General features: G+C 40.3%; 1 protein-coding gene and 1 non-coding gene across 6 annotated transcripts in view; one reads left to right on the forward strand and one right to left on the reverse strand.

The window, feature by feature from the left end:
• ARNT (aryl hydrocarbon receptor nuclear translocator) overlaps positions 1–12142 on the forward strand; it is a 66310-nt gene that overhangs the window by 52749 nt on the left and 1419 nt on the right. The window contains exons 14-23 of one of the 5 annotated variants that reach the window (XM_040626789.1): positions 3735–3886; positions 6242–6352; positions 6492–6564; positions 6735–6846; positions 7023–7125; positions 7511–7658; positions 8665–8827; positions 9167–9333; positions 10075–10174; positions 10329–12086. In XM_040626789.1, the coding sequence (XP_040482723.1) occupies positions 3735–3886; positions 6242–6352; positions 6492–6564; positions 6735–6846; positions 7023–7125; positions 7511–7658; positions 8665–8827; positions 9167–9333; positions 10075–10164 (1119 nt within the window). In that variant the 3' untranslated portion in view covers positions 10165–10174; positions 10329–12086. Of the gene's footprint in view, positions 1–3734; positions 3887–6241; positions 6353–6491; positions 6565–6734; positions 6847–7022; positions 7126–7510; positions 7659–8664; positions 8828–9166; positions 9334–10074; positions 12087–12142 lie in introns of those variants that run through there. The other 4 variants (XM_040626790.1, XM_040626788.1, XM_040626791.1 and 1 more) reach the window with 4 other exon arrangements.
• LOC121102141 lies at positions 1689–1879 on the reverse strand. The gene has a single exon (XR_005834233.1). It is a non-coding gene; the product is annotated as a U2 spliceosomal RNA (small nuclear RNA).

Genomic DNA, 12142 nt, shown 5'->3' on the forward strand with positions numbered 1-12142 from the left:
CCCCCCCCCCCCCTTTTTTTTTTAAAGATTTTTTAGTGTCTGAATTTTAAACAGATTTATGTACTGGTAGCTCATATCCATCAGCTCGTTCAACTTTAGCACCAGTTTTATCCCCAGTGGCTTTTCCAGAACTAACACCTTCACTCTGAAGCTCCATGAGCTTTCCCATTCAAACTTGGGCTTCTTCAGCATTTTTACTTTTGTTACAAAGACATCGTGGAGTGGAGAGATTGGCAAGCCTTTTCTATGTCTTTTCTGATGCTGTTTGGAATCAACTTATTGACCACTTCTTACAAGTCATTTGTCTACACCTCTCAGGTCATGATTTCCATCATCATTTTCCAAATTTGTCAGACCTCTTCGTACTGAGCATAGGAGGTCTTCTGAATCTGATTGTTGCATTTTTTAGTAAAACCAACACAAAATAAGGGTGCCCAGGTGGCTCATTTGGTTAAGCGTCAGACTCTTGATTTCAGCTCAGGTCATGATCTCAGGGTTGTGAGATTGAGCCCTGGGTCAGGCTCCTTACTAAGGAGTCTGCTTGAGATTCTCTCTCTCCCTCTGCCCCTCCCACCCCTGCCACCCCATGTGCACACACGCATGCACTCTCTGTCTCTCAAATAAAAAATAAATCTTTTTTAAAAATTCTGTTAAAACCAACACAAAATAGACAAGCAAATAACCATTGGTAGTCTTAACATCAGCGTGAGCTTCATGGTTTGCTGTATTTTGACTATGGAGCACATTTTGTCACGGGTAAGATCCATGCTTTGGAAATTAGGCAGTTTTTGCCCTGAACATCCTCAATAATTAGCTTGAATTTTCTTTCTTTCTTTTTTTTTTTTTTAAAGATTTTATTTATTTATTTGACAGAGAGACAGCCAGCCAGGTAGGGAACACAAGCAGGAGGAGTGGGAGAGGAAGAAGCAGGCCTCCAGTGGAGGAGCCTGATGTGGGGCTCGATCCCATAACGCCAGGATCACGCCCTGAGCCGAAGGCAGACGCCCAACGACTGCGCCACCCAGGCGCCCCTAGCTTGAATTTTCTAAGTGCAACTTCATCATTCTGTAGATCGGCAAGGCTCACTTCAGAAACACGATCCTGAGGCCATCAGATGTGATTTTGGTTCCTTGCGTTCTCACGACTACTGTTTTTCCAGTATTTTCTTACACTGAGCATAGCTGGTGCCTTCACCTCGTACCTGTTTTTCTTAGAAAATGGGTCAACCACTTTCTTCTTGGTTTCCTTTTTGCTGCCTTTTATTAGGCACTTGTTTTTGCCATCCTCCATGGCACTGCTCGGGAAGCCAAAGGCAAGAGTTAACTTTTAATTGCAAGCTCTTTTTTTTTTCTTTAATAAATCTTCCTAAGAAACTCAAAAAATAGTCAACTTAAGTACAAGAAAGCAAAACCTAGGAGAGGAAATCACTGAAGACAGAAACAAAAAGAAAGGAAAAATGAACAAAAACCATTTCCACCATTGGCATAATCATACTTCTACTCATGCTCCCCGTACAGTGTTAAGAAGACCATGGTGCATATATATACACCTCCCCCTCCAGGAGGCCGGACACAAGCCACCTGCTCAGACACTCACTGGGAGGCAGAAACATTCCAACGCATACAGTCCCACGTGATATATTTCCTCTGCAGCGCAAGCTGACTTTAGGCACCTAAGTATTTCCCCTGAGGGAGTGCACCGTTCCTGGAGGTTTTGTAATACCAGGTTGACGCATGGAGTGGAGGGAGCAATCTCCTATTCCATCTCACTGCTCCAAAAATCCATTTAATATATTGTCCTCTGATAGTGGACATATCAGATATTAAACTGATATGAACAGATACTACACTTGATCTTAGCCAGAAGGCCAAGAATAAACTGACTCTTTGTTATTTTCAGGCACCAGATTCTGAAAAGACCTGGTGAATTTAATTTCAGTACAGGTTTGGCTTTAGGAAGCAGTTTTTTATATTAGACTAATTTCCCTCTTTAGCCTCAGTAGTGTTCTTACACGATAGGTATAATAGCAGTACTTAAATTCAGACGGTTATTGGGAAGATTAAATAAGATAATGCATTTAAAACACATAGCCCAACTTCTAGAGAAAATCAGATGATGGCAGTAAAATGTCTTCTCCTGAGTCCTCAGCATTACCAGTTCCATGCACTCAGCTGCAGCTCACGGAAGAATCACATTTTGTGTCTGTGTAGGCTCAGAAAAACCATTCTGAAAAACTATTCTGACTTCTGTTGAATCCATTCAAAACTAAGGACATGGACCTTCAGCAGTGTGAGAAGATATTGTACAGTGTGTTTTATTTTATTTATTTATTTTTTTAAAAGATTTTATTTATTCATTTGACAGAGAGAGAGACAGCCAGCGAGACAGGGAACACAGGCAGGGGGAGTGGGAGAGGAAGAAGCAGGCTCCCAGCAGAGGAGCCTGATGTGGGGCTCGATCCTGGAACGCCGGAATCACGCCCTGAGCCGAAGGCAGACGTTTAATGACTGAGCCACCCAGGCGCCCCTGTACAGTGTATTTTAAATTCTTGAAATTCCTAATTCTGACAACTTTTGGCCACAGAGTATCATTTTATCACTTCTGGAAAATGTTTATTCCAAAACAGCTTTAATGACGCCTATATACTCTACATAATCTCGAAGTTATTAGCTTGTTTTCTTCTTTTCCTCCTCCATTTTGGTTACTGCAGTGCTGTGTTGCACACTTGATTTGTGAAAGGTGTGTGTGTGTGTGTGTATAAAATGTGCCATTTTATTATTGCTAAGTGAAGTATGTCCCATTTTCTGCTATAATTATTTCTCAGTCAGCTTTAATGTCAGCAGTTATTTCCACACTTAAACAATATAAAGTGTAGGTATTTTGAAGCACTGGGCTTATACTTCATTGGAATAGATATATAGCTTAGTAAGCAGGTTTCAAATACAGTACTTAGTTATGTACAAATGTAATTATAGTCATTCTCTATATATTACACAGTGAGCACATGTGAGAATTAGACTGTCTAGTATTGTTTAAATGCAAATGTTCATATCTCATTGATGTTCTTAAAATAGAAAATCACATAGCCCAGTGCTTGACATCTGTAACTACAAAATAAATGTTAGCTGCCAATCTTATTTTTTTATTGTTAGGAAGGGAGGTCAAAAGATATTTTTCTATTTCCTAAGACTAGAAACTAAAATAATCTAAAATTATTTTAAAAAACAAAAGCAAAAAAAAAAAAAACACAAAACAAGACTAAAGCCAACTTAGTTTTACTTGTAGAAACCTCCATGGGTGCTATGAAAACAATTCTCAAGTTTGGGGGGAATACCTAGGTAGGATTGAGGAGTAACATGTAAACCATTTCAATATCAAACTACAAATTTCTACGGTAGACTCGTAAAGCTAGATGCACATATCCTTAAGGGACTTTCCAAGAGAAGTGGGGGAAAACAGACTTTACTTTTCTGGAAAAAATTGTTACTCCTGTTTGACATTGACTAGAGTGGTCAGATAGCTGCTTGGGACTCTGAGAAGAAAAATAAATATACCCCCTCATTATTTAGTGCTTAGCTTTCACTCCGCATGTTGTTTCATCAGTAACGTTGAAAGAGACTGGTACTTGAAAGACAGTAACACACGAATCTTAGGTTTCTAGAAATGGGAAATTTAAAAACAAATTCTAAAGAAAATTTTTGTGGGTTTCACTGATAACATGAAAACTTTTTCAGGTGGTGAAGTTAAAAGGCCAGGTGCTATCTGTCATGTTCCGGTTTCGGTCTAAGAACCGAGAATGGCTCTGGATGAGAACCAGCTCCTTTACCTTCCAGAACCCTTACTCAGATGAAATTGAGTACATCATCTGTACCAACACCAATGTGAAGTATGTACCATAAAGGCCTTTTCCGATGTTGGGATTTCTTGTGGACCAAGTCTGCTTAGCCTTATCAAGCTGTCTCCTACTCTTCTGCTTTTATAGTAGTAAACACCATTAGTTTGAAGTTCCTCATCTTCCAAGATACTATAGGATTTAGGGTGGTTCATCCAGGTAGAATGAGGTTTTTAACAAACAGTACTTTAGAGAGTAAGTTCTGAGATGTGAAGGGTTTGTATTTCAGTTTTATGCTTCAACGCTTTCTAAAAAGGATATTGTTTTATATACCAGTTTATTGCTCTGTTCTGGTATGATTTTCCTCTCGAGCAGGTGTCTGCAAACTCTTTTTGTAAAAGGCCAGGTAGTAATTATTTTAGCTTTGTGTAGCATATGGTCTCTGTTGAATTATCCAACTCTGCTATTGTAGCATGAAAAGAGTCCTAGACAAATGGAATGAACAAAGATGGCTATGTTCCAACAAACTTTTATTTACAAAAACAGGCAATGGACTGGATTTGGCCCATGGACCGTAATTTACTTTAGAGCATGGCTACATCCACTGTTGTTAGTTTCTGTTCCTTGATTCCTTTCTGTTTGAGCTTTTCTTTCTCAACTTTGTGAAAACCAGTTTTATTGCGATAGATTGCACATACCATGTAGTACACCCAGTTAAAGCGTACAGTTTTTTAGTATGTCACGGAGTTGTACAGTCTAATCTCAGTACATGCTCATTTCCCCTAAAAGAAATTCTGTACTCATTAACAGTCATCCTCCCCCTTCCCCAAGCCCTATATGACAGCTAAACTATTCTCTGTCTATAAATTTGCCTGTTCTAGACATTTCATATGAATGGAAACATAACAATACATGATTCCCTGTAACTGGCCTCTTTTGCTTGGTATAATGTTTTAAGGGTAATCTGGGTTGTAGCATTTATCTGTATTTCATTTTTTTTATTGCCAAATTGTTCCTTTGTATGGGGATACATTTTATCCATTCATTAGTTGATGGACATTGGGTTATTTCTACTTTTTGACTAGAATGCAGCTATGAACATTTATATACTAGTTTTTATGTGGGTATGTTTTTATTCTCTTGGGTATATACCTAGGAGTGGAATTGCTGGGTCACATGGTAACTCTGTGTTTAATCTTTTGAGGAACTGCCAAACTGTTCTCCAAAGCTTCAGTACCCTTTTATACTTCCATCCGCAATGTAATGAGCATTCCGGTTTCTCCACATTCTTACTATCTTTTTTATTATACCCATCCCAGTGGATGTTAGTTGTCAGATTACTTCTTTTTCATTTAATCTATCTATATAGAATTGGCCCTAAGCCTAGCTCTTGAATATCTGCTTGGAAACAATGGTCAAGTATATATAATACCTGGTGACAACATTGAGTCTGTGTCATCCTCCTTTTAGGGCTTTTAAAGTTTAATTCTTTTCTAATTAGTATAGCAGAGTGGATTGAGTTAGAAATTATATTTACTTAGGACTCAGGTATATGGTCATGGTCACTGTAGTTTTCTGGGGTTTTTTTTTGTTTTTGCATCTTTATATTACAGACTAACCATTGTTTTGTGTTTCCATTTTGTTTAAATTTGAAATTTTAAGTACTCCTTTTTTTTTTTTTTTAAAGATTTTATTTATTTATTTAACAGAGATAGAGACAGCCAGCGAGAGAGGGAACACAGCAGGGGGAGTGGGAGAGGAAGAAGCAGGCTCATCGTGGAGGAGCCTGATGTGGGGCTCGATCCCATAACGCTGGGATCACGCCCTGAGCCGAAGGCAGACGCCTAACCGCTGTGCCACCCAGGCTACCCTGAAATTTTAAGTACTTCTAAGAACTTTTTTTTTGGAAATAATGGTGTTCTCCATATTTACTTACTGTTTTCCCCCACCACAATTTATTTTAATTAAATCTTAAAATTTTTAAAATATTTTTTACAGAAAATTTGCAAAGTATGGAAAACTATAAAGAGAAGGAAAAAAATTTTTGCTACCCAGAAAGAGTTGTTGTTAATGCTTGTATATTTACTGTCAGTTTTTTTACTTATGCTTTTTAAAAACACAGTATACGGATGCACATATATATATACGATTTAGATATTGAATACCTAAAAGGAGTTAGAACCCAAACAAGATAAACCCTTGTGCCATAGGACATAGTTTTTGTTTGCTCCTTGTCACCCACGGTATGAAATATCTGCTGAATTTGAAGTCATAGGTTACTTGAAGGATTAGACTTCAAAAGGGAATTTATTAGTTATTGCTTCACCTACAAGTGAATCTGTACAGTTTTATGTACAGTGTCAGATCCTTTTTTCCCCCCTCTGTTCTGTCTGCTCTCCATTTTTTCAGGAACTCCAGCCAGGAACCAAGGCCTACACTGTCCAACACAATCCAGAGACCACAGCTAGGTCCCACAGCTAATTTACCCCTGGAGATAGGCTCAGGGCAGTTGGCATCCAGGTGAGAAATGGTGGAAGAATCGTAAATGATCAGTGGCCCAGGGAGTGGGCATCTGCAGTCCTGTTTGTTTGTTTATTTTAAGCCCTTTCCCAACATTAAAAAAAAAAAACTTCTCTCCTCACTGGTCTTTAACATGTAGGCAGCAGCAACAGCAAACAGAACTGGATGTGGTATCAGCAAGAGATGGACTGGCTGGCTACAATCATTCCCAGGTAAGTGTGTTGTCCAGTTTGAAGAAGACTGTGATCATTTCCTTAAGAAATGTCCCCCAATGCCAGTTAGAGTGCATGTGTATCTTTAAGTGAATGTTGGGGTTATTGAGTTGTCATGTTAAATCTTTCATGGTTATTTTTATCATCGTATCCCCCATGTTTCTGTTCAGCCTGTGACAGCCGCAGGGCCAGAACACAGCAAGCCCCTCGAGAAGACAGATGGTCTGTTTGCCCAGGATAGAGATCCGAGATTTTCAGAAATCTACTCCAACATCAATGCGGGTACGTTTCTCTCTCATTCTACTTCTAAGTTCTCATTTAGATCATTTACTGATGTGCCTGCTGCTGCCCGACATCTTTCCACTGAATCATAATACCTCATGAGTAAATAGGAACTTGCTGAACTAATGTACTACAGCCCCTTGACTGGCCCTCCCCCCACTCCTTTTGGTCCACAGATCAGAGTAAAGGCATCTCCTCCAGCACTGTCCCTGCCACCCAACAGCTATTCTCACAGGGCAACACATTCCCTCCTACCCCCCGGCCGGCAGAGAATTTCAGGTGAGCCCCTTATGTATGTGCTGCTTTACGGGCCAACTGAGGCATTCAGTTGCTGAATCCAAGTTTTATTCTTCCCTAGCTTTCTCTGGTTATTTCAGACAAGGCAGTAGAAAACTTGTAGGGCTTAAGATGAGGCAAGCTGCTTTTTTTCTTCCCTATTTCTTTGCACCTGTCCTGTTGGTTGTTATAGGTTCCATCTCTGTGTGTCCTGATTGGTGTGTGACTGTCAGTTTTTCTCATCTTTTCCAAATTCTGTTATCAAGTTTTCCTTAACCCTAGGGAAGTCAAGGGGACCTAGTAATAGCACTAGATTGTCCTGTGATTCCTAGATTTTGTGGTAAACCCATCCTTTTAATCTTTTACTGCACTATTTGTTCACTCCTAGAAATAGTGGTCTGGCCCCTCCTGTAACCATCGTCCAGCCATCAGCTTCTGCAGGGCAGATGCTGGCCCAGATTTCCCGCCACTCCAACCCGCCCCAGGGAGCAGCCCCAACTTGGACCCCTAGCACCCGCCCAGGCTTCTCTGCCCAGGTAAAGCTTCTCTTCTGTCTGTTCCCTGTGTACTAGTTTTTATTTGGTTGGTTGGGCTTTTTTCCATATGTGAAATTATTGTCATCTATCTTAGATATTTTCTCCTTAACCCCCACCCCTACCTTCCAATTTTTCTCTTTGCTGCGAGTAGCTAGATAATTAAAAACATAGATAATCCCCAGAACTCAGACTCTGGTTGTCACGTACTCACTCTTATTCAGAATTGCTCACACAGAACATGTTAAACAGGTTTGATTTACAGATTTGTTTTGGAGTCAATTCTGAGTTTCCATTTTGTACTAGAAAGTATAGGAATAAAGGAGAAAATTAACTATAATTTACACACAGTGATGTCTATTAAAAAATATGTTTAAAAGCCTATATAAGGCTATAAATATATATTATATATGATAAGCTTAAAGCTCATATTCTTTCATATATAATATATGCTTATATTGCACAGTAATTTTTTCAGTAAAAAAGCCCAAACCAAAAAGCATACTCCAAAATTGTTACATGCCCTGTGATCTCAATTGCATAAGAAATGTATAGGAAAATAAAAACTGGAAAAAATTCTCACAACTCTCAATGTATAGTTTATTAATTCCATAGTTCTTTGCTCTTTGCACTTTGTCATACCTGCCTAAAAGTAGTGTCAAAGAAGATTGACATTAATTAGAGGAAGTGATGAGGGGCGCCTGGGTAGCGCAGTCGTTAAGCGTCTGCCTTCGGCTCAGGGCGTGATCCTGGCGTTCCGGGATCGAGTCCCACATCGGGCTCCTTGGCTGGGAGCCTGCTTCTTCCTCTCCCTCTCCCCTGTTGTGTTCCCTCTCTCGCTGGCTGTCTCTCTGTCACATAAATAAATAAAATCTTTAAAAAAAAAGAAAGAAAGAAATAAGTGATGAGCTTGGCTCAGAAGAATCCAGTGATTGACAGAGGCTTGACTCATAGGAGTGACACGTGCAATAATGTTAATGTTCCATTTGTTCCTTATCCCTTTCTTTAGCAGGTGGCTACTCAGGCTACAGCCAAGACTCGTTCTTCCCAGTTTGGTGTGGGCAACTTTCAGACTCCATCCTCCTTCAGCCCCATGTCCCTTCCTGGTGCTTCTACTGCATCACCTGGTGCTGCTGCCTACCCTAGTCTCACCAGTCGTGGATCCAGCTTTGGTAAGTTTCAGATGAGAAAGGAGGGTAACAGGAAAATGACACCTCTAAAGAGAAAGGGTTTGGTAGTTAAAATAGTTTGCTTATGTCCTGGGTGCAGAGTGACAGTCCATTTGGAACTTAAAATGTACCCACATGAGGAGGACTTTAGCACAGATAAAAAAAAGTACATAAGGTATTATATATTAAGTAATAAGCAAATTTAATCTAAATGATCAAAGGACTGTTTGGAAAGGCTAACCAGAGAAAAATTAATTTGGGGCTAGGTTTTACGTACTAGTTTCTCCTCGCCAGTGGAGTTAGTGGCTTAAGGTTGGTTGTTCGTCCTTGCTGTATTTCTAGCTCCTGAGACTGGACAGACTACAGGACAATTCCAGACACGGACAGCAGAGGGTGTAGGTGTCTGGCCACAGTGGCAGGGCCAGCAGCCTCATCATCGGTCGAGTTCTAACGAGCAACATGTTCAGCAGCCATCAGCACAGCAACCTGGCCAGCCTGAGGTCTTCCAGGTGAGAGGGTGAAAAGACTTCAGAAAATCAGAAACTGGAGGAGAAAGGGCCAGGGAGCAGAGACAGAGAAGGAAGTATGCATGTGGACTGAGGTGTTTGGGAGAATGTGGGAGAAGCCAGAGTGGGAATGGGTAGGGATAGATGTCACTAACTGGACCTTACCGTGTGATGCACAGCCTTTAACCAGACCATCATTAGTGATGTTAGGCACCATGTTAAAGGGAGTCATTTTAGCCCATGCAAGGAGAGCCACATCCCCGCTGCACAGTAGCTTGGGTATAAACATACTGATTATAGCTATAAAGGCCCATTTACCTCAGTCCTGAGGGGACTGCAAGAGCACATGGAGTAATCTTAGGACAAAAGAAGAGCTTATTTAAAACACAGGTTGAAAGAAGGCAGACAGGTTTGGGTAGAAGACAGGTAGAGTAAGAGATACTCCATATGTGTTCATAGGGGGTTATATGGAATGTGGCAAGCAGATTTTTCTCCTTTTGAAAATATGGAAGACTAGAAAAGAGGAAAAATGTGGAACTGTAGGAGGAAGGGACTAGGAACTAGGAACAAAATTGTCATTTAAAGGAGTCCAAGAATTCCTGGGAGTAGGGAAGGCTCAGGGAGCCTAACCCTGCAGAAACTCTGTGGGGCAAGGGGTGATGCTTCAGGGGAGTGTTGGGAAGACGCTCAGTAAACGTAAGGGATTAAGGTGTGTGATCAGACTTGCTCTGTTTCTCTTATCAGGAGATGCTGTCCATGCTTGGAGACCAGAGCAACAGCTACAACAATGAAGAATTTCCTGACCTAACTATGTTTCCCTCCTTTTCAGAATAGAAGTATTGGGGTGAGGATAAGGGGTGGGGGAGAAAAATCACTGTTTGTTTTTAAAAAGCAAATCTTTCTGTAAAGAGAATAAAACTCCCTCTCCCTTCCCTTCCCTCACCCCTAATGTGTACCCCTTTCCCCTTCTGGCCTTTCCTTGCCCTTCTGCCTCCAAGATAACATTTATAGAAGAAATAGGGCGAATCCTGAAGGCTTTGGGGATCCTTTGAAAAACTAAGGCTGGGTGAAGTTAAGAATGCCTTTCCTTATGTCTCCTGACCAGAGATTTGTGCAGAAATTATTTGTGCTAGGGTCAAGAGGCAGGTTAGAGAACCTGACATCCACTGTTTGCCTTGGATACTGTGGCTTGTTTTTGGAAAGAAATTCTGAATAAGGTGGGGAAGAGGAGAAATGTCCTCATATTTGAGGACCATGAAACATGGTAGGTATATATAGGGCTTCAGGAAGTGAGTGTAGGCTCTTTCTGCTGCCTGGTGAGTGAGGAAGTGAGAGAGGGAGAGGGAGAAAGAGAGAGAGTGTGTGTGTGCGCGCACATATGTGCACACGTGTGTTTCTGTGTTTGTTTCTTTCTCCCTATTAGGGAGTTATGCAAAATTTGTCCCAGATTTTATCTTTGTTTTTCTGTGTATTCTTCAAAGAGTCCTAAGGAGTTAAATCTTCTAGGTATTTTCCACTTAGTATTGCAGCCAAAGAGTATTTAAATAAATGTCTTTGCTGCACTTACATCTATGCCCAGCCAGTATGCAACTGTAAGCAAATATATAAAGTCTTCTGTTGATGTGGTTGGTCTCTCATCAAACATATTTAGTGATAAAGCTGGGTCATTCCCACTGTTGGTGCTCTCACCTTATATGGAAGATCTGCAAACATTACAGGTGTTTAGGGTGGGAAGATAAACCCCTTTCAAAAACCCCATACTTGGCCATACTTGCTGCATTTTTCTGTCAGAATCACATACAATGTGTGTTCTGTAGAGGTTATTTCCGCATGGAAACTCAACTTCTTGGATTAGCAGTCCCAATGAAATCTTCACTGCTGGAGTTCAAACCAAATACCAAGCCTTCTTGCAAAGTAGCCTCTTTCATCCCATTCTCAATTCAGTCTGGCTAGAAACTGATATTTAGGTCTTTTCTGGACCTATAGTTCTTCCTTTTTGCTCCCTCCAGTCTTAAGATTGGATTTTGCTTTATGATGCAAGAGTATAAATCCATGTGGTAGATGGGGCCTGGACTCCCATTCTGACAGGGTCACTGAGTTAACTATAGCCATATAAAATGCAGATACCGGTTACTACTCTCACTCTTTACCTTCCTCAGGTAACAGTCATGTGTATCAGACTTTTTTTTTTTATTTTAATTGGCTCAGGCCAGTATCTTAAGTGCAAGACTGAATTAAATAAGGAGAAGACATATTAAACATAGCCATAGGAGACTGAGGAGCACAGATGGCCTTAGAGAGGCTGAGAGAGCATCATTACTGGGTTTCTCTCCCTTTTGTCTCCAGTCTGGTGCCAGGTAGTGGAGTTGAAAAGGAGACAGTTTATTTTTTTATTCTATGTGCACACATACCGTATACATATATATATTTATATCACAATTTAAGAAACCAAAAAGTTGAGTTTCCAATGGAATCCTTGTTTTTTAATAATTGACTGTTTTTAAATGTGATCAGGACTATAATATTGTACAGTTATTATAGGGCTTTTGGGGAAGGAGAGGGGAGGGAGAAGATGCTCTGGGGGTTTTGTTTCTGCTTTTCCTTCAGGGTTTTATTTTTGATTGTTTTTTCTTGTTGGCCATTTCTGTACTGCTGGCATCTGTGCTGAGCTTTACAGTGGCAAAAATAATGACATGTAGCAAAGATTTTAAAAACAAAATATTTTTTCCTTTTGTAAACTTTCTTGTGTTGTGTGATCTTGATTGCGGCTTTATTATTCCTTTCCAGCTCATAAACAACAAATACTCACAAC

The sequence above is a fragment of the Ursus maritimus genome, unplaced genomic scaffold (assembly GCF_017311325.1).
Source record: "Ursus maritimus isolate PB19 unplaced genomic scaffold, ASM1731132v1 scaffold_12, whole genome shotgun sequence".
Lineage (NCBI taxonomy): Eukaryota > Metazoa > Chordata > Mammalia > Carnivora > Ursidae > Ursus > Ursus maritimus.